The sequence below is a fragment of the Nymphalis io genome, chromosome 17 (genome assembly GCF_905147045.1).
Source record: "Nymphalis io chromosome 17, ilAglIoxx1.1, whole genome shotgun sequence".
NCBI lineage: Eukaryota > Metazoa > Arthropoda > Insecta > Lepidoptera > Nymphalidae > Nymphalis > Nymphalis io.
The window spans coordinates 2,184,036-2,208,570 of record NC_065904.1 but is presented as its reverse complement, the minus strand read 5'-3'; the positions used below and the strand labels follow the sequence as shown (position 1 = coordinate 2,208,570).

At 33.0% G+C, this 24,535-nt stretch overlaps 1 protein-coding gene across 2 annotated transcripts in view; it reads right to left on the bottom strand.

The window, feature by feature from the left end:
* LOC126775000 (phospholipid phosphatase 2-like) overlaps positions 1-24,535 on the bottom strand; it is an 84,747-nt gene that overhangs the window by 25,809 nt on the left and 34,403 nt on the right. For both annotated transcript variants that reach the window (XM_050496708.1, XM_050496709.1), the window contains exon 2: positions 1,997-2,093. In XM_050496708.1, the coding sequence (XP_050352665.1) occupies positions 1,997-2,093 (97 nt within the window). The remainder of the gene's footprint in view (positions 1-1,996; positions 2,094-24,535) is intronic.

Genomic DNA, 24,535 nt, shown 5'->3' with positions numbered 1-24,535 from the left:
GTAAGACAGTAAGCCTCTATGTTATTAAGTCCTTGTTTTAATAATTTACTCTGTACTGCCTTAGGTCGTAACAGCCCGTGAATGTCCCACTCCCAGCAGTGGGACTAAAGGCCTCCGCACCACTTTTTCAGGAGAAGGTTTGGAGCTTATTCCACCACGCTGCTCCAATGCGGGTTGGTGGAATACACATGTGGCAGAATTTCAGTGAAATTAGACACATGCAGGTTTCCTCACGATGTTTTCCTTCACCGTCAAGCACGAGATGAATTATAATCACAAATTAAGCACATGAAAATTCAGTGGTGCTTGCCCGGGTTTGAACCCACGATCATCGGTTAAGATTCACGCGTTCTTACCACTAGGCCATCTTGGCTTATATAAACGCCAACGGCTCAGATAAACGTCTATCATTTGGGCTTATAAGCTGTAATCAAGATATCGAGCGGGTAGCAATCGTTGATAGTAAAACTAATCGGCTTCCATTACCGCGAAATCGAACGTAATATACTGTCTTCCGAATTTCACACGCAGCTGCTAATCATAAAGACTTGCCAGCCTAGGAGCCCAGGTGCACTCTCTATGATCTCACTCATACTTGGTGGTAGGGATTTTGACTTTTAGGTAGGTCACCACTAATCACATATTCTACCGCCAAACAGCAATTAGTCTTGTTATGATCCAGTTTGATGGGAGTGATCCTCTATACAGACACATGGAACATAGCATCTTAGATACCATAAGGTGATAGATGTGTAATACTATGGACGTTTTACATCCGGTATGCTATTAAGAATTAACAGACCAAACCAAACCAACCAAACCCAATATTTCTTTAAATACAACCCGAGAATGTAATAAATATTGCGTATTTAATTTTACCCTTTCATAACCAATGCGCAACTATACATTTTAAAAAACCGATAGATTAACGGTATACGGACCTGCAGAGAAGTGTGGTGCTAACTTAAATTTGGACTATAATTGTCGTATCTCTTTTTTTTCTTTTTTCATGTAGGGGAAATCTCTACTACCTTTGATTAAAATAGGAATCATGAAATATTAAAAATCGCTAGTTCATATTTTATTCGAGGCAGATGTAAAATCCTATATATGAAACTTCATTTAAATTAGTTTAAAATTTTACTCCAATCGCGCCCAAACCAATTTCGCCAGAAAACATTTAGATGGGGATATCGCCTACATATTCAGCTATCACTTCCAATTCATATTCTCCATAGATTTTCTCCAAAAGCTATAAACGCTCACCCACAGACCGCTTCGTGATGTGACGTGATCGATCGCTCGAGTGGCTCATCAATTTTAACTCAGCCCGCCTGATATCCGTTATTTATTGTTATGATTCCTATTTCATGGTGCAATACGTACAATGTTTATATATTATGGGAAATTGTGCAATCACAAATGGTACTGTAATGCAGGTCAATTAGTTTTTTTTTTTTTTTTGTTTTATGATTAATTTATTCATTTATTTTTTTAGTGTTTTAATTCTCGTGTTAGCCATATTCAAATATTGTAAGTATAACTTGTAATATTATGCTCGTTCTTCTAAGTAAATATATTTACGTAGGTAAATACGTTGGTCAAGGTTATTTAGTCAAGGGTTAAACACACATCGCACTGCTACTGAGTTTCGTTGGCTGAATATTCATAACTTTTTAATGGCACATCCCGTGCTTTAAATTTCCGGGATTTGATTTCCTGCTGCTTTATAAGATTTTATTAACCCACTAGATAAACGCGACAGTTTCATTAGCACATATATAGTTTTTTGGAATGTAATAATTCAGCAATGGATATATATAGTCGTTTCCGAGATCATTTACGTCATGAAGATTTTTAGTAAATTGCTAACACGAATTATGCACGTGCAGGCACAATGGTATTTTCCCGGATCCTGGGTTAAGACTCATATATATCACAGTTTTTGCATAATTTGATAAAATGTGGTTTAAAACCAATAATCATAATGACTCACCAAGCAATAGTATGGGTAGGTCTATAAGTAGATGCCATAGGAGGCCTTGGCGGGCCTGCATCTCAACTGGCTCCGGTACACGTTGCTCTGATACAGCCTGGAAGTAAATAAAAAAGAATTAACAAAAATGTACATTAAAGCGGAGGTTTTATCATATATATGCTATACTATAATGAGCTTGGTCTAAGTGACGTGTAAAATTAGTACAAATAAAAGCCTATAAATGTCCCTCTGCTGAGCAAAGGTCTACTCACATCTTGAGGAAAGGGTTTTGGAACATATTCCACTGCACTTCTCCAACACAGGTTGTTTGATTACACGTTATACGTTCATGCAACGTGTAATGGTAACCTCATTATGTTTTCCTTCAAAATTATCACAAAGATCATTCTGCTTGCCCGGGTTTAATTATTTAATATTCACGTGCTTACCAAACGACTCTATCGTATATACTGTACATATATTTGGATAAGAATAAAACGACAATATCCCAATTACAAAAACAATTTGAAACGCGTTGCTCAATTGCATTTCCGTAGTCATACAGATATTTTGGACGTGCGCAGTCGTTAAATAGTTATAACGCAGTAACAGCATCGGTAACGTGCAACTATAAATTTTAACCGTGTTACATTTGAACCGAATGAAGACTTACATCTGACGGTATTGTAATTTAACAATCGTCAATAAATAAAATATAAACATAATGTTTATATTTATTTATATAAGACCACCGTCTGTTGTATCATAAAAACATATGTAAATTAATGAGTAATAAATATAATTATGGTAACATATTGGAATAATGTGCAAAATTGTGCTCTTCTGTGAATGGTTTGGAGTATTCCAACATGGTGTTTTAGTACCACACGAGTTGAATTAAAATTCAAATTAAGAACGTGAAAACTGTAAGGTAACTTTATGTGGCTTTAAATCCGGGATATTCGGTCTATATTTTCTATCTACTAGACTAGGCACGAATATCATAAAGAAATCATTTCTGATGGTTTGATGATAAATGCATAATCAGAGCCGTGATGGTTAGAAGACGAGAATCTTAGCCGATGATTTTGAGTTCAAATCTCTCTCTCGTGCTCCGTGGTGATGAAAAACATTGTGAGGAAACCTGCATGTGGTCGAATGAAAATCTATCGCCTGTATACACCAACCACGATTTTAGCAGTTTGGTGGAGTTAGGTTCTCATTTCAAAAATACAAAACTGTAATCTTGACATATATCAGTAATTTTTTATTTATTTATTATAAGACAAACTCGGAATACTTTTTTGCCCACGGGATCTCCCAACAAATGTATTTATTTATATATATATTTTATATTTGTATATATATATATATATATATTTATATAGAATAGGAAGGTGGACGAGCATGTGGGCCACCTACATTTCTATGTATATCTATCTTATCTATATATATATTTTTCTTAAATAATCAAAATATAATGACTAATTACCTATTAAAAAAATATATTGCTGACGAGTAGTAAATATATACGAAATATTATATAAGATACAATATAAAGAGTATGCATAAAATCAATGAATTTGTATGGACGTCACAGATAATGCTAATATACATTTTTCGTCAATATATAAAGCCGTGTCATTTCGTTTCCGACTTCTTCTCAATGTCAAGACATCCTTCCTGGAGAAAGGTGGCGCATCGGCGATATAAGGAAAGTTAAATATTTCTTACAGCGCCAGTGTCTAGGTGGTGGTCAGTTACAATCTGGTGAGCCATTTGCCCAACCGTGTTTTTATTGTAAATAAATAAAAAAAATTAACAACTGTATGGGGCATTTGGACTATGAATTAACAATTTTAATTTTCGATAAGTAAATGTAAAGAGATTTTGTTTGATTGTTTTTTTTTTTTCTTTTTTTTCTAGTATTTTTGTTAAAGACAAACACAGACTAACACTTTACTAAAAATGCCGTAAATTATGTTTGTTAACTGTTTGTAGGTGAACTTCTCACATAGAAACTTAATTGGACTATTTAACTTCATTAACAAGCTTTATTTAATTAGTTATAAAATAGTTTGAGGCAGTTTCATTATGAACAACAACATTATGAACACAAGAAAAAGATAACCATTTAAAATGTCAGTCGTAAATCTACAACTTGGCAATACCGTTTGGCAAATTATTAAGGCAGTATAAATGCCAGTCGCATATTTCGCTTTCGCATAGTTCGCTTACAAATGTTGTCATATAAAACAAATTTAAATGCACTCGAAATAAATAAACCTGTATGGTGGCAGCCTGGCGACTTAATGTCATAGATTAATTCTCAGTTAAGAATATTAATACCATTCAACCTTATAGCTTGTAATACTGTGAGTTTATTTATTTTAAACGAGACGAAATTGTAATAAAATGCGCGCTCGGAGGACAGTACAGTACTGTAAGGCGTGTAAAAGAACTTCGTTCCTACTTCGTTCTTACTCAATTTCAAGTAAACATTTACTGAATAAGTAAAGCTAATATTCTCAGTTTAGTCTTAGTATGTACTAGAAGTGAGGAGAAAGGTCATATCTCATATCCGTCCGATGAGACGGCAATATGACAGACCAGAGAGAGATCAGTATGGCTAGTCCAAGAACAAAATCGAAACACCGCAGAAAATGGTCGTGAAATGTCAGAAGTGATATGCAATCATAATAATTATAACTTTTCAAGAATACACGTAACAAAATAGTAAAGTAAAGAAAAATCGGTTATAAAAATTTAACGGGTGAGTATCGAAGTGTGTTCTTAAATAAAAGCACTGGAGAGATTGGTGACATTCATGATTCGTGGCCGAGATGGCCCAGTGGTAAGAACGCGTGAATCTTAACCGATGATCGTGGGTTCAATCCCGGGCAAGCACCACTGATTTTTCATGTGCTTAATTTGTGATTATAATTCATCTTGTGCTTTACGGTGAAGGAAAACATCGTGAGGAAACCTGCATGTGTCTAATTTCACTGATATTCTGCCACATGTGAATTCTACCAACCCGCATTGGAGCAGCGTGGTGGAATAAGCTCCAAACCTTCTCCTCAAAAAGAGGAACTGCTGGGCTAAAGGAGGCCTTTAGCCCAGCAGTGGGACATTCACAGGCTGTTACGGATGATTCGTTGAGTCAAACCTTATAATCCAATAAACGAACGACACATTCAATACTTGTGTTATTAATTAAAGTAGGTATTAAGTGGTATATATTCGTTTAACGTACAACACATCTAATATCATCAATAATGCATAAATGAAACAAAATGCTGACAAAGAGTGGCATTTAGGTCATCAATAAGACGCCTATGCACTGTCTAACAGTTAGTTTCGATGCGGACCGCCTAGCAATGGAGAAATGCAAGCCCTATGGCAAACATTTGCACCAATGTTTGCTTAGAATGTGAAAATATTGGCTTTTGGATCTCTTCGAAAGGAATTTTGTTTATTTAATAGTGGCGTTGACAGTATGTACTATAATGTATTATGTGTTGCTGAGTTATTTTAAGATCACGTAAATAAATGCGTTTTGTTAACAAAAAAGACAATGCGACTGAAAAAATAGTTTGAAAAGTTACGTATAGAATATTTGATAAAATCGCGCACAAGATTTATCAAAGGAACAATTTTATTTACCTTTAATAACAGGTTTGTATTGCCAGTTGAAATGACCACCGCATTTCTTTATTTTATTATATTTTATAAATTTATGAACAGCATTGTATATTTTTTTAAATACAAATCTAAATACTGAAATGGAATTAATCATAAACTATGTATTTGTAGCTATATAGCAAATCAAATAAAAACAGGACAAGTACAAAACCCCCCAGCTAACTTCGTTATCGAGTAACAGCTCGTCCAACAATTTGGTCCAAGTAGGCATATCACCAGTCAATCGATCACGCTTTTTACTGCAATGTCAATTCGATACGAAACAAGTGACACGTGTCTAATTTGCCTCCTCGATACATTAGGTTAATCGTCCCTGATACAGCGCCTGTTTCTCTAATTTGTTTATCTTGAAATAGATAGTAGGAATGCTTAGAAACTACAGGTTTAAATGTTTAGCCTTTAAAGGACATTATCTTTAAGCCAACGAGATAAAACTGTTTTAATACTAATGCAATACTTATTTGGAGTGCTGCGAGTGTTTGCGCGGGTTTGTTCGCTTTGTCTTTGAATAGGATGAAGCACGGTGGAGATTATCCCTCGAGCAGATTTATCACTACATGTTATAAAACAAAGTACCCCTCCACGTTTGTCTGTTTGACCGCGATAAACTCAAAAGCCACCAAACGGATTTTCATACGGTTTTCACCAATGGACGGATGAGAAAAGTATAGTTGTATAATTCATTATAATTTTGTTAATATTGGCTGAAATATGACGATAAATATTGAAGATGTCGAGTTCATGTCGACTAGGAGATTTACTGTGTCGCATAAACCATTAGAGCTATAGGTATAATCGTTTTATGTAGATTATTATTCTACCCGTGCGAGGGACGGGTAGCTAGTTCAGAACAGTAGGTATCATGTATCTACATATATATGTAAGTATGTATGATGACTTCAAATATCAAGTAATATAAAAAATATTATTATAAACAACAGCTATGTTATTCGAAAATACATCACCACAATTAATATCAAATAATTTAGCTTTTGAATGTATTATAGTATATATAATAAAAATTAAATTACTCTTCTGTACTATAAAATTGTAACTTCATATAGCGGGCACAGTATATTGTACAATAAATTATTAAAAACTTCAACTTATAAGTAGCCCCTTCCGTTTAAGACGGCGACTCCATTGACAGCTTGACAAGTCGCCTAAAATGGTGTGTCCGCCATGACAGTTGCAAATTATATTCGCATATTAAAATTCTAATCGCGGATTACTAAACGTTGAATTAATTATAGCTTATGCTATTCGATAGTATTATAGAAAAAGATAAAAGAGATTTATATTAAATATACAATCAGTTAAAAAACAGCGACAAGTTCTTGATTTAGTAATTAAAAGTAATATATTACATTAGCACTTCATATTTAACAGCTTATTAAAACGCTTTAAAGATGTTCCAAATTTAAAAGCCATAGCGTTTTTTACCTAATCAAGGTATATAATGTGCTTTAGTATTTAATCGATTTATGTATTTAAATAAAATATCTTTATTATTGTATTTTTATTTTGTTATTGTATCCTGTATTAATTATATAGGAAATGCCAATTTGTTTTTTAATCTTCGCCATTTCTTTTGCGACTTTGTATTCCGTTCATTTTCACTCAATTTCAAAGAACGCATTCGTAACCATTCTTTAAATTCTAGGTTTTTATTGAATGTAACAGTTTAACGATAACGTCCTTTGCATTCATAAATCTTTGCGTACACAGTATACAAAATTCTTAATGTAAATAAATAACTCTGTTATATGTACTTATTTAATACAGATAAAAAAAACTATATGCAATTAAAGATTATGAGCGTTTTGTACTTTTTTTTATTTCTGTTATTGTTCTTGATAAAAAATTTAATTAAAATAATAACTAAAATAATATATCTAATTTCAAACATAATGTCCATTAAAATTCATTATTAAATACATAATAACAATAATGAATAGTATTTAGTCGTAAAAATGCGCCAAAATAAATACACATACGTCATGTTATATCAACATTTTTCAATTTGCAAAAAGTTTTTTTGACACATTGCAACACTTTACTTCATTAATAATGATTTTCTTAAGTGACACACATTAATGCATTATTAGGAACCAATATTACGTAATTAGTTTTGTAATTAGCAATAATGTACTTGTTAGGTTTCTTCGGTGAAAATTACACAACTTTATAGTTATTGTATAACTTAATCAAAGTCTATTATGAAGTTGTTTGTATTAACTTGACTTAACAATGTATGTAGGTCTTTAGGCTGAAAAATGTCGTCATTAAGCTTCTAACTAAAGTCAATAAGTGGGAGTTAGTTACTGACTTACTCAACTAGAGAATAAATGGCCGCTTAGGAGGTTTCTATATATCTTATTTCCTCACACCTAATTGCTTAAAGTAGAGTAAGGGACTGTGGGTTGCCTACACAATGTTATTAAAAAGCTTTGATCATTATTTTAAAGCTGAGTTTTATGTTTTATAGCTCGAAAATATTTTATAAACATTCAGGTGAATATATAATATTATATAACAAGTTTAACTACTCTGTATTTACAATATAAATGATAATATTATAATTGCAATAGACTTGCCTTCTAAACGATACGTAATTGTGGTTAAGTTAAATGATCGTCAGATACGTTACACTAAAATGTTACATATAGAAACGTTACACACAATTCGACCTTGAATTTCTACGAGAGATAGCTATTGTTAATTGAACGAGGGCATCGTCCCTTCGTAATTCATTAAAACTAAAACAGCTGTCCCATAAACTCCAACCGACCAATTTAAGAAGTACAAATTAAAATCACTCTAAATCTTAATCACTTCCGTAATATTTCATTTAGAACGCATTGCGTTTTTATGTAAATTATTAATTAAGTAATCATTACGGTACGTATTTTCTCATTTCTTAATATGAATATTTCACGTACATATATTTTTTCAAATAAAAATACATTCTTTCTTTCTTGAGTGGGTGACATAATTATCTGTTTATTGTCCAAAATTCATTCACACTTCGGTAAATACAGTAATTAGATTTGAAAATTATGCAAAACATTATTCTTTGTACGATTTTTGCCGTCTACAACTGAACGCTATTTCTACAATTTAAACAGAGCTCATAAGAGCAACTCATCGACCAACTAAATGACGATATCTACCATTGTACTTTCAATCTATTATTGTACTTTCAATCGAATTGAAAAGTGTCAATTTTTTATTATATTTAAGTTATATGTTGATCAACAAATGTCGGTCAACGAAAATTTAAATCGAATGAAAACAATCAGGCGTTCACAGAATTGGGCTTGCTTACATTAATCCTAAATAAACAGACAAATTGTGGAGATGTTTTTTATTATTATTTTAAGGAAGACAAATAGTATACCTGATGCGTTGCGGTCACCTTTACCCAAAACTGTCACTGCATCAAGTATACATCCCTGCTTACACGATCAGTACCCCAAATATATGTTTTAGGAAGGAAATATAAAGCCTTTATGTTTCGTAGAATCATGGAACAGACAGACGCCCTGCAAAAGCATTATTGGTTTTCCAAGAATTTGACCCACTAAAGTAACTTTCAAAACGGAAGTTAACATTTTTAAAATATTACCTTCAAGTAAATTTGCGTCGAGCCCTGTTCATATAACCTTAACTATTTTAATGACAAAACCTTATCAGAAAAGCATCAATCCAACTCTGACTCGTTAAGTCTGTTTAATGGCGATAATAAATGTAAATGTCGTTTTCACTTTTATTAGTACGGATTACATCGTTGGTTTATTAGTTAGTTATAAGACTGCAAGTCCCGTGGTCTTGGGTTCATTACCATAGATAAGATTGAAACTGAATGAGCGAATTAGATAGGTAAGGATACGGAGTCTTATCATAATTTCATAGATAGTGGCAGGGATTCTTGGATTACCTCTTGTAGATCAGCAATTTTTATAGTAGGTTTCAGGACCTTAGTGTTCTATGGGATAACCAATATGGCTCCACAGATTAGTGCATTTTTTAATATTAATGTCAATTTACCAAATAAAATACGAAATATCATAAATCACTTGTCGGATACAAATATATTGCAACATGCATAAATAAATATAATCAAATATTTTTATTTCGGATGATGAATTAAGATATTTTATTAGTTAACATTATATTAAGGGTTTATGTAAAGAACAGATTGTTTCAATGTTTCTATGTGGATCTATGTAAGGTTCCATGTATAGAAGAGATTTTTTCGATGCTCCAAAGATGTAACGTAGGAAACGCTGGTATAGACGACCATTAAAAAGTGAAACATTTAAGGGCTATTATTGTACTGTAAAAAAAGCTTTTCAATTTTAACTACTTACGATGTAAATTTATTCTGAATGAAAAATTATTTAACTTACATAATTATTTCGCTTAATGGAATACTATTTAAGCAGAAGTTGATTGATCATGTTAACTTTATCTCAAACATTTATTTTGGTGACAGATCTTTGCAAGCGAGCGATTACATAACGCCTTTCTCTTTATCTATGAAAGCATAGTTCGGATTACGTTCTATGGTTGTTGCAATTTACATTGTAACACCATTGTAATATTATTACTAATAAAATGTAATTTGTCTATGATCACGAAATAGTTTTCGCACACTTTCACAACACAGTTACTCGAACGTTGAGGATTAATTTAAATAACGAGTACACATATTACAAAGTGCACATGCGTTGCAATATTTCTTTGAATTTCATTGGACTTGCGCAAAAATATCCAGTCCCACAAATAATGTCCCACTGCTGGGCTAAGGCCTCCTCTCCTTTTTGAGGAGAAGGTTTGGAGCTTATTCCACCACGCTGCTCCAATGCGGGTTGGTAGAATACACATGTGGCATAATTTCAATGAATTTAGACACATGCAGGTTTCCTCACGATGTTGTGCGTAGCTGGCTAGTCCAAAGAAATTAACCACCGCAAAAGAAATCAACCAGGAGAACATCATCATACCCTAAAAGTAAATCAGAAATGTACAATAATTACAATACAAATTATTTTCTCCAACCCTAACAGTGTATACCATCCCTTATAGGAATCATTCACCTCGCGACCCTAATGTTATTTACGTTCAAGTCAGATAAATGCTTTGATGTTAATATCAGTAATCATTGTTATAGAATGTTATTGCACATTACTGATCAATTACTGTTAAATAATATTTCATCTCAAAGACAATTATATTTTAAATATATAAATTGTTTTATCAAAGACGCCGCCGAGTGCACTTTATGATATATAGCTTGATACATTATCGCGGGAAAAATATTTAGCGGTTTCTACATTCAAGTCCTCGACTAAACGTTTGTATGAGAATTTAAAGTTAGTGCTGATACAATAATTGTTTATTTACTTTATTAATTTTACAGCAAATATTAAGATATTAAATACGTAAAAAAACAGCTAAGTGTCCCACAGCTGGGTAAACGTCTCTTTCTCTTGAGGACTTTGAGAGCTTCTTTCCAAGCACTGCTCTAATGCGCGAATTGATAAACGTGAATATGTAAGAACATCATCCATCACATACAGATTTCTCGAGGTGCTTTCCTTCACCTCACTGGTGCTTGCCCCAATTCAAACTTCGTAAAACTATTGAAACTCTCGTGTTTTAACCATTGGGCCATCTCGGCTTTATGTACTGCGAATAATTTTGCGTCGACTTATACTATTTTATTTATGTAATATGCGCAATATAAATTAAAAAGTATTTTTTCAAAGTGCAAGGCTATTTGATTTTAAATGGCCAAGGCCCATTAAAATTGACATTAAAATATATAAGCCATCCCTTAGGCTGTCATGTGTATCCCAAGGGTCTTAAACTACAATCGCCCACCTTACTACGCCCACCACTCATAATTACACTCACCATTCGAATCTAAACATAGCTAAAGGCATTATAACTGATGTTTGGGTACCACACATGAGTTGTTTAAGATATCTCAGAACTGAACGAATGTTTAAAAAATAAAGTTTAGTAGCAAGTGTAACGACATTTTAAAACGTTGTAACAACAATTTTTCGCCATCATTTTGGAAAGCTTTAAGAAAAATCCACAAGTTTTTGAAGGAATTTAGCAAAATTCAAGAATTACAATTTTGCCTTTATGTTTTTTCAAGATCTAGGTGAAGATTAAAACTCAATGAGATGAAGAAATGGAGTAAGGTAACTGGGTAAAGAGATTAAGTCTTTTTAGGTCATTGCTAGACATTGTTAGTTAAAAATTTTATATAAGAATTTTAGGATGTTTAGTCAGGTTTGTGTCTTTGGGGTTTTTCCTTAGGTTGCTTATATACATACATTCAATTAAATTTTATATTATATATTTACTGTTGATTTTACATTTGATTGGAAAGATAAAAATACATACAATTTGTAAGACACAACTCTTAAAATATTTCGACTTATTTATGTATAAGAACTGTGTTCAATCCTGATAAAAAGTTATTGTATGTAGTTTAAAATTTCTTAACAGCAGAAGTGTGTACACTCTCGTGCCTCGAAAAGCACGTAATCTTTTCGAGCCTCGAAAAACCGTTGGTGGTCCCATCGAATTGTTACGCCTTATTATTATCAAATAAAAACTTGATATCAAATGTTCTTGCAATATCATACCTATATCAATAAACATCCTTTGCAATTACGTGATTATAAATTTATTTTAAATGTTTGGAAAAACTAATTATAATTGATCTCTAAGAAATATAAGAATTTAAATGAAATTAAGGCCAAGTTATATCTGCTATAAAAAACGTAACGTCGAACGCAATGTTGAAAAGCGGATTTTAGTATCATCGGCTCATGTTTCTAAGACCGACACTTGTAAAGTTTCATCCTATTATAGGATTAAATAATCGTCAAGTTAATGATACTTGCATCCGTTATGGATGAAAGTAAGGTTACAATGAACGCATAATATTTTTTTTTTAAAGAATATTTAGCAATACTCGTTTTTAAGGAATTACCAGTACTCCTGTTTACCGCCTCCAAAACGTACAGCTTGTGTTAGAAGTGGAGACGACAAAGGGAGTTTTACATAGCTAGGCGGCCCAAATGCCATTACGTTATTGGGCTTCGTCATTAATACTATGATTTGAATTTCGAATCAAACGTTATTTTTTTACTGAAATATATTACTTATCTGTAATTTAACTTACTGTAACAAAGTAATATGTTTAAAAGGCATTTTTAAATTAATTTCACGTTTCTATGTATTTAAACAATTTTTATTTTTAATCACGCTAAAGTTGATAATAAATGTTGCCATCGTTCATTAATGCGTTATTTGTCAAAGTCACTGGTAACTGATTAAAAATAATGGTAATCTGATATGTTTTAGGCAATTTACATACAGCACGTGTTATTAAGCAATGGCGCTCTTCATTTAAGAGGCTGCGTTGTAGTCGCATACTTTAACGTAGGACATTACGACAGATAAACAAATTTTACTAATGGTATTTTTTTCACTCTTTGCATATTACAATGTATTAATAATATTGTAAAGTGTACTTTTTTTGCAGACTGTACTAAATTATCTTTCTTCTTATTTTTTGTCAGCATAGGTTTAATGTGAATTAACCTTTTATATTAAAATACTTCCGATCTTCCAATTGCCATCTAGAAAACCTCTTATTTTGTTACACCAATATTTTGAAGATAACTCTTCAATGAAGGCAGCTTTTATAAAGGTATAAAACTTCACCTATGATTTATTTATTTAATTAAAATCCATTTTCGGTGACAACATAAAGAACGAGTCATAAAAATCTGATTATTTAAAAATAGAACAACAATTGTAAATTGCAAGAACGAGAAAGATGAATTGTAATAATGGCTTGCAAACAGTAATTAATAGCCGGCGCCTACTGCAGGAAATGCCATATTAGAGATTCAATCGCGAGTTTTTATGGACTGCGCAGGCGCCGCACGAATAGGGCTTTCTACAATTCTCTTATCGCATAATGGTACTGGCAGGCTATTAAAAAGTAATTTAAAGAGAAATATTCGAGTTAAAAACCAACAGATAAACATTTTACCGAAGTAATTACATCCGTACGTTTGGAAATTAAAAGCAAATCTTTATCTATAAAATAAAGTTGGAAAGTTGGTTGGATTACACGCGTATATCTCAGGAATTATCAGTCTAATTTGAAGACTGTATGAGAGATATGGGCATTGTCATCTCGCATAGGCAGGCCAGCCGTCGCGGCATCACGGTAGCATGCGTAAGCAATCTCATGGTGTCCCTCAAAGAAGCAAAGTGTTCAGCTGGTGGTGTTTAGTAACTATTCTGGCACTCGGCCAGGGTGTCCTACATACGTCAGGGCGTCACGGTAGCATGCGCAAGCGATCCCGTGGCGCTCCTCGTTAAGACGGAAAGGGTACCGCTGGTTTTTTAGTGGGTATTTCGATGTTCAGGGCGCACTCGGCGCCTTGGACGCCGGCGAGCATCTGTTCCTGTGGGGGAAACGCGTAATGCGTTTTTCCAGCGTTAAAAAAGGGTGTCCTACATACTTATCGCTTCACATAAAAAGTATTTTAGGCTGTATTAATTAGTGCTACGAACTTAAGTAACGTAGCAGCCACCATAAACGTCAATCAATGTCGTAAACTGTATAAATGGGCATGTATAATGAAAATAAGGGGGAGGCGATTGAAGCGATATAATTGGTCGAGTTCTTGAATAATCTATGATATTGTGTTGAAGTTATTATCTGGGAGTAACAGTATAGTTATAATTAGTTAATTATTTAAATATAAATATATTAATCAAGAACTTTTTGTAGTGCATAATATTGCGAAGCTACTAAAAAACCCTCAAAATAAGTAAACTAGGCCCCTAGGTGGCAGTAGCTAGTAACCAATAAGTTAATTACACCTGCAAATCACATAAGTATATTTAAAATATTTTTTTTATTTTGTTTATAAAATAATTAAACACATTCCCGTGGGATAAATTTTGGTCGATATTAAAAATAATAAATACCGGGTTTTGTTTAATTTTTCTTTTGTCTAACGTCCTGCATTGTTTATTAAATATATATAGATAAACTCAGCCATTCCTTAAACTGGGTCAAGCGTGAATTTACAAAAATGTGTCATAATATAAACATTGATCGTACGTTTGTTTGTTTTCGTAGCAACGAGTGCACCGACGACGTAAAAAAAATAGCGTTTAAGATTTCGTAACGTAATTAGCTGAAAAATACATTAAAAAAAATAGTAAAAACGACTGTTTGTATGTCATTTAACGTTAGAATGACAGTACTTACATTTCATCTGCTATATTATAAATATTATTTCACATCCGAATGAAAATTAAAAAAATCTGACTTCTTTTTTTTAATTATAAATTTTATAATCATGTCGAGATAGCATACTATGCGTTCTGGTAAATAATATAACTAAAATATGTTTCGTTTCTTTCTTTCAAAATAGTCTTTGGAATGACAAAGACAAAAGATACCTTAATTATTACATTTATATATGATGCTGTTTCAATCTGTTAATCACTTGTCCGATTATCGGAACTATTACGTAAGAGGATCCCATTAACTATGGTCATCTGGTTTAAAATAGGAACAGCGCACAAGGGGCCTTAGAATACAGGCCATAAAAAAACTAGGATATGTTATTTAATTTTTTTTTTATTGTTTTCTATTTGTTTTAAAATATATTTAAGTAGGTGTTACCTTATCATTATCGGCCTTATTTATAAACGTTGTTTTGCGAGTAATTAGTTAACCAATGCTGTGTCCTCTTCTTTCGAATGTGAAATCAATAATGACAGAAAAAGTGAAATCAACAAAATACCTTTTTAATGAAAAACAACACGTTTTCAAAAAAGGAATCAGGATATTTCTAGATGTCAACGAAATCGGATAGTTGGCAAGCTTTAGAGATCCCAGCCAAGTACACCCGGCTCGAAAAGGCAAGTGCGATGTAGTCACGCTTTGACACCAACCGGCTTGCAACAGATAATTAATATTTCTTATAATCTACGATCCTACACTACAAAGTGCGTGTTAAGGAACCAGTTTCGTAACATAAGCGGACTAAGGAACCCTGTCGCATTAACCTATTAGAACCTTTATCACGATTCTAGTATTAAGTACTGTAAGATTAAGTGGGACATGGTTCTAATATGTTTGTATGGTTTTCTCTGTGTTACCGCTATACGCTTAGCATAAAGATAAAATTGCACACTGATAGATAAAATATCTATGGAAATGTTTAGATCAAAGGTAAAATTCATTAAATCTATTGAATATGTGTCTGTCTTTTAGAAATTTCTCCGTACGGCTAGTTTTCGTAAAAAACAAACGATACACGATCATGTCCGGTCCAAGCACTATATAAATCGAAATAGCTTATAAAATTATTTGCTGATAGCATCGATGGATCCAACGGCACAAAAGCCTTGTTGTACTTTAACAAATTAATCCATACGGCTGTCAATTAAAAATAGCTTATCAGCTTGTATGTCATATAAAATAGAAAAACAATTTTTTTAAACTAAGTTTTATATAAACGGCTATGTTGAACATATGGCATTATATATATAATCTTCTATTGCCACATATAACAGCATCAAATCTTATAACATTAATTAATGAGCAATTCTAATATAGTAACAGCCTGTAAATATCCCACTGCTGGGCTAAGGCCTCCTCTCCCTATTTGAGGAGAAGGTTTGGAGCTTATTCCACCACGCTGCTCCAATGCGGGTTGGTGGAATACACATGTGGCAGAATTTCGATGAAATTAGACACATGCAGGTTTCCTCACGATGTTTTCCTTCACCGAAAAGCACGAGATGAATTATAAACAGAAATTAAGCACATGAAAATTCAGAGGTGCTTGCCCGGGTTTGAACCCACGTTCATCGGTTAAAATTCACGCGTTCGTACCACTGGGCCATCTCGACTTATTCATTATTATTCTAATATATACATATTTATATATATATTTATTTCGCGTAAATAAATTTTTGCTTTTTATATTTATATTTTTTTATCTATATATAGGTATCCCTCGTAAAAACGAAAATTTTCACAAATACTAAAACTAATTATTATTAGGGCCGGCGTCACTCAGTCGCCCGGGTACTAAAAAAAAATAATCTCGATCGGTTTTGTGGAACTAGTTAATACATAGTATTCTGGATACAACCGTGAGAAACGAGGTCGATAGTAAATAAAACAATTGCCGGAAGGCGTTATATGAACCAAAAACATACAATATACACGATCCCACGGCATAAGGTAAGTAAACATTCATGACAAACTCGATTTCAAGAAATGTCTCTCCGAGCGGAAACATCTTCGTTAAAAAAAAAAAACAATGCGCTTTCACGCAGTCGTAAAAAACTTCGATAAGTATCTGTGGTTACTGTTATATATTACTTTATGTACTTCATGAAATATAATGACAGTTATGAGTACAAAAAAAACTGCTTATTAATATTTTCTGGTGTAATCGGGTACATATTTATGGATATAAAATATCACCTGATGCAATTCCTAAAGACATCATCTATTCTGAAAATCTTTTCAAGTATCCTCTTCTGCGTTGCCTGGGATTTAAATCGAGGCCTTTAGGGCTATCCTGTAAGAGAAAATTTGAAACACACCTCAGAAAATAGTCGTGGTATGTCTGAAAGTGATATGCGACATTGACCATAATAATTATAACATTTCAAGAATATATATATATTATAGAATAGGAAGGTGGACGAGCATATGGGCCACCTGATGGTAAGTGGTCACCAAACGCCCTTAGACATTGGCATTGTAAGAAATGTCAACCATCGCTTATAGCCAATGCGCCACCAACCTTGGGAACTAAGATTTTATGTCCCTTGTGCCTGTAATTACACTGGCTCACTCACCCTTCAAACCGGAACACAACAATATCAAGTATTGCTGTTTTGCGGTAGAATATCTGATATAGATAATAGCTTTGTGCAAGCTCGTCTGGGTAGGTACCACCCACTCATCAGATATTCCACCAGTAAATAGTATATCACCATAAGTTGTAAATATTCACGGGTGAATAATGAAGTGAGTTACAGCGATACTGAATATAGTGGTCAATTCTTGCCATTTCGTAAGAATAAACTGGAAACACGATCATTTATTTTAATCAATCAATCGTGAAATGTCAGAAAGTTAAATGCTATATTAGCTATGGTTTTTTCCCCCCTTTCACCAGTAATATAATTCTACCAAACACTAATACTATGGAATGCTGTCTCAGTTTGCATAGTAAATTTAATCAAACGCATCTAAAAATAATATTACTCACAAATTGAGCGTCTTCTACTTTTATATAAATAACAGCATGTTAATGTCCCACTGGAGGGCTAAAGACTACACTCGCATTGAGAAGGTTTGGAGCTTTTATTCTCAATGCTCCAACCACGGTTGGTGAATTTACATGTGGCAGAATTTTAGTAAATAAGACAAATGAATGTTTCCTAACGATGGTTTCCTTCAGCATATAAAAATTCAGTGGTGATTGGGTTTGAACTCACGATCATCTATTAACGCGTTCTACCCTCTGGGCCATTTAGGCTTAATAAAAAAAATGCACATAGCGTATAAATCGGTTTTTGACAAATTACGTCTAGATTTAGTAGACCTTAGTGTTAAATTTGTTTGCTACAGAATATTTAAACAGGTTCGACCCTTATATATAACAAATATTTACATTCGATTTAATGTCGTGGTGTTTTTGACATTATTTCTAGTATATAGCGAAAAAAATGACAATACAATGTATATAGTATTTATATATTATATAAACAATTATATCTTGGTATTTTCTCATTGCTTAATTCAGGTAAATGAAAAAAATATATATTTTTCCCGTGTGTATTTATTATTTCAAAAAACATATCTAAGACTTAATAGAAAAAATGTTTACGGGATAATATTAAAAATAATTACCGTTCAAATCATAACCACATGGAATTATTCCACAAATACCAGCGGCATTCCACGTCATGAAATTGTATACATATCATTAAAACTGTTAAAGCAATAGTTATCATAATTAAAATGTCGTTAATTCATTAATATTAATGATAATAATCTCAGGTTATTTGCCGTTGATATTATTGATCGAATATTGTAAAAATATATTTTTCCGTATTCATATTTCCTTGTAAGTATTCAATCACGCTGTCACAGTAGTAAGAGTACTAATTATTTTTTGTATACAATTATAAAATGGATTAGAAAATTGATTTATTTAATTAATTAATAATCTTCTAGTATATTTATACAGGACTAGATAACCGCCCCGGCTTCGCCCGGCAAGTATAAGGGTATATATAGTAATACATATTGCTATATTGGTGAAGCTCCAAGTCGGCATGATTTTTTCCGACATCTTTAACAATCAGCGTCATTAGGCTATTTACACTACACCTTAGTAACAGCCTGTGAATGTCCCACTGCTGGGCTAAGGCCTCCTCTCCCTTTTTGAGGAGAAGGTATGGAGCTTATTCCACCACGCTGCTCCAATGCGGTTTAGTGGAATACACATGTGGATGTTTTCCTTCACCGTAAAGCACGAGATGAAATACACTGGCCTCCAAAAAAATCGACCCACCTACATTTTTTGTAAAAAAGCTATCGTATGGTTTTAAACTACCACATATTTATATTTTTAAGATTGATAATGAAAAAGTGCAATTGTAGGATTGTACAAAAACAGAAATAGTGCGCAAAAAATAGGTTTTTAGGTAAATATGTGACAAAACACGAAAACACAAAATTTTACGCAATTTTATTTTTTTGTGTACAAAACGATTATGCCGTTTGTTTTTAAATTTGGGTGCCTAAATCTTACTTTAATAGGGAGTGTTTCCTCCTCTTGACCTAATCACTGCCTGCATACGCCTATTAAGTGACCTGATTAGCTTTTTAATGTCTTCCTGTGGGGTCCGTTGAAATTCTTCAGTTAGGGCAGCTTCCAGTTGATTCAGGGTTTCTGGAATTGGATTTCGTGCTCGAACCGTACGTTTTAGCTGGTCCCAGAGGTGCTCTATCGGGTTTAAGTCCGGACTATTGGCTGGCCACTGCATAACTGGAATTTCCACTTCCCTGAGATAGTCTTTAACAATTCTAGCGACGTAAGGTCGTGCGTTGTCGTGCATAAGTTGGAAATTATTCCCAATATATCCAGCGTAAGGCATCACATGAGGCTCCAGAATGTCCGTTATGTAAGTTTCAGCATTAACAGCACGATTACGGAAATAAACCAGCGCTGTGCGTCCCGTCAAAGAAATACCTCCCCAAAACATTGTAGAGCCTCCACCAAATCGGACTGTTTCTCGAATGCAACACTGAGAGTAGCGTTCTCCTGGCCTTCGCATGACGTTACGTCGTCCATCAGAGCCTACTAGAGACATTCGGCTTTCATCACTGAACAATACTGTCTCCCATTGGTCCAGTGTCCAATCGACGTGCTGCCTAGCAAATTGTAGTCTTGCTTGTCGATGGGATGCTGTGAGTTTTGGTCCTATTGCTGGCTTGTGAGGGGTTAAGTTTTGCTCTCGAAGTTTTCTTCTTACAGTATTTTCACTCACAGATACTCCACGACTTTCTCGGAGTCTACCTTGAACGTCAACAGCCGAAAGATGTCGGTTTCTTAAAGACGTCAAACCAATAAAACGGTCATCGGTCGGGTTCGTGACACGCCCCCTGCCAGATCCTGGTCTCCGGCGATACTCCCCAGTCTCCAAGTAGCGTTTGTACACTCTTCGCACCGCTGAACGACTTAATTTTAGTGTTCTAGCCACATTTCGCTGACTTAACCCCTCATGAATAAGAGCTACGACTTGAGCAGCTTCTGCTTCAGTAGTATCCATTTTTTATGTTTAAACTTATTAAAATTATTGTTTCAACAAAGTTTCATACACTTAATCAATAATAAACATCGAACCGAGATGACTCCGCGTTAAAAACTGGAAATAAACTAACCATGCACTTTGTGCACAAAGTAACGTTTTCTTATCAATACTTTAAAAATATTCCAAATATCCTCAATAACACTTACAACTCCTCCAAATCAATATCAAGTGGGTAATAAAATGTTAAATGTATGTCCCATAAGTAAAACAATCCACCTAGGTCGTCGCATAGTTAAGATAACAACTTTGTAAGTAAAAAAATACGGGTGGGTCGATTTTTTTGGCGGCCAGTGTATAATCACAAATTAAGCACATGAAAATTCAGTGGTCCTTGTCCGGGTTTGAACCCGCGATCATCGGTTAAGATTCACGCATTCTTGCCACTGGGCCTCGGCTTTTTCTAATTTGAAAATAGAAAAAGCTGCGACTACTACACTTTAATGAATTGTAAATGACCTTACTCATCACTTCGTCCATTAGTTAAAACCGTATGAAAATCCGTTCGGTATTTTTTGAGTTTATATCGTTCAGATATGCAGACGGACACGTTAGTAGGACTTTACAATATGTAGTAATAAATTTCAATTCGTTTAGTTATTAAACATTATAAAGGCAAGCGTTTCAATAAATTCACTTAACGCCACGTCGTTTAGGAAATATTTATTCACATTTTAGTGTTATTTATTATCTGTTAAAAATAGTCAAAACTATAACAATTTATCGATAATTAAAAGAAACCTATTATTCGGCGGCCATTTTGAACAAAATACGATATTTAAATGAACTAATGTGTTTTGACAAGCAACTGTGTGCGCAGAATATCAGATTAATGAGCTTCGTAGAACTGATTTTTAATTCACTTATATTAACTGATGAAATAAAATAATAGTTTTCAAAATAGGCTATCTGTCAGACTATAAACATCAAAAAGCAAAGCGTTTCAATAAATCTCTTCTGCGTCGTATTCTTTTTTCGAAGTATTAATTCTCATTTTAAACTTATTTATTATCTGTTGAAAGTAGTAGTATGACAATAAAAATCGAGAAAATTAATAATAAATGACAAAGATTTATTTTAAGTGTCACTGACTGCCTATTTATACACTTTTAAGAATAATAATTTTTTTTTAATTTTTCAAACATATAATGTAATATTTAAAATCATTGTCTTTTAAAATTGGAATACCATTGATAAAGACTTTGATATGCCTTTAAAGTGGCATTACGGACGTTAGGTTGTTCCGGTTTAAAGGCTGATTGACATTACTACTGTCAAGCAATACTCATTTATGGGTACTGGATTCAAAATTAAGCTGAATTCCATCGACACATGTAGGTCTCCTCATGATTCCTTCTCAGCTGAACATGAGTTTAATTAAATATAGCACATCAAATTCGATGCCGCTTATCCGGATTTGAACTTGCAATCTTTGATAAAAATTCAAATGTACTAACCACTGGTTGTGTCAAACATACCATATTATTTTTCCATTAAGTCTAAGTTATTCAATTAAGTTCTATATACTATTCGCATGACCTAAGTTAAGGTATGTTACCTTATGGCTATTACCGTAGTTGTAAAATTCTTGTTTTATTTATAAAGTAATTACTATACTAGAACTTATTAACGAATTTCATGTCTATTGCTATAAATAACTGGTATTCGACATATTAACCTCTTTTAAGGATTTAACTTCACTTCGGCGTCTTAATCGTAATTCGTATTACCTGACGATGAGTCACCATCGCCCATAGATATTGTAAGAAATCTTAACAAATTCTCACATCTCCAATGCGCCGTCGATCTTGGGAACTAGGATGTGATATCCCTTGTGCCTGTAGTCACACTATCTCTTTCACCTTTCAAACCGGAACATAAAAATACTAAGTATTAATGCTTGGCGGTAGAACATATGATGAGTGGTATCTGGCCAATTGGACTTGTACAAAGCCCAACCACCAAGTATACACTGAACTCATTCAGACAGACACGAGAAAAATAGCAATCGATTGAACAGTATATTAGTCAATGTGCTAACGCCATCTAGCGGCGAACTACAATAAGGTAGATAGCGTAGAAACCTTCTCCATCAAAACATACATCATTGTGATAACTTTCATGATAATCGAAGTATATTAATCTCAAACAGATAAACTCATAAATAAATGAAAATATATGTGGCAGGTAAATGGAAATGACGAGTATAAAGATTACTGTGAATGATTAATTATAAATACAATGATTAATGATATAAATAGTATAAATTGACAAAGTTTAATATTATATTACATTGGTCTAGAAAACCCCATTAAGAAAATGGTTACCGTTGTAAAAAGCTATATGTGTACTGATGAACAAATTCGTATAAAATTTAAAAAAAAAAAAACAAATTACATGGAACTGACCACGTTCTTATTCATCACGTGATTACAGTTTAACAATAAAAAGCAAAAAGTTTTAACTACTTTTTAATTAAACTTTTGTATATATTTTTTAAATACTTTTTCAATATATTCATTCTATATTCCATATTTTTATTTCATAAAAAAATATGGAAATGGCCACTTACACATGACTTAATATATAATCAAATACGTTCTAATTTGAAAATTATCCAGCAATTAAATCAACAATTACTAGTCAAAAACAAAATGGCTTATCATTGCATAGAAGAGCCAGCATTCAAATTATGTATATTTTCCCTACAGCCATAAAAATCCATCAAAACATTTTATGTTTTTTAAATGGGTTTTACGGAAATGAAAATTTTCATCACGGAATTTGTCAAAAGAAATATTATACTCAATAAAATTTTATGCGCCAACAAAGTAAAATGGATGTGCACATTTTGGGGGATATTTTTCGTCACCCTTGTTTATCTTTTATGCTTCCGTTCGTAAAAGGTTTTGGTATGTTTTTTGTTATTGCCAATAATTTTAAAACACAGACGGTCGTTTTATGGAGATAACTTGAAAAAAAAGATTTTTTCAAACGTATTTTGTTAAAATGCGTTAAATCGAAGTAGACATTTTTTATAAAAACAAAAGAACATGCAGAACTTGTACAAATATATTTGCGAGTTTCCGTCCACGACTTCACCTGCACATAAGGAGGAAGGAGGCAGGTGTTAGGTTCCCTGACCATCCTTGAGGTTCAAACTTGTTGCGTAGTTAATTCCAATAAAACGGTTCATTGGTTTAGACGTGAAAGTGTGACTTTGGCATTTATATTTTTAATATTGATTGGTATAAAACATTTTCGAACATTTAGAAAGGAGTTTTAATTGTTTAAACGTTGAAACTCCGATAAGCATCATATAAAAACTTATAAAATACACATCTCTCAATTTAATTCCATGTAACCTTCTTCGTCGATAAAAAAAAAACAAACAAATATCAATAAAAGACGTTATCCCAATCCACACCTGTCCTTGTATTATAAATTCAGTTTGTAGGTAGCTGATATCATTCAACCAGTTGGATAAATGAGATTTTGAAATAAGTTGTCCTATGATTAGGGTTACCAAACATGCTGTAATTCTAGGACATGTTCTAGTTTTAAAGTAATAGTAAAATATTTTTAATTTAATATTATATATGCAGGCTAAGCTAATCACCATACCATTCATGTCGTTATTTTATATACGTCATTGACCAGTGCTTAAAATAAAATTAATAGTCATGATTATGTTATATATTTACGTTTATAATAGGATTCAACTAAAGGAGAATAAAATAATACTTGCGCGATAACAATTTGTTATGAAATCTTGTTTATTATTGTTTACATAAGTTAATACATAAAAACTATTTCATGAATTGCCAGTACCAACGATATTCACATTCATTACAAATCCTAGCCCGTTGATTATTATTAAAA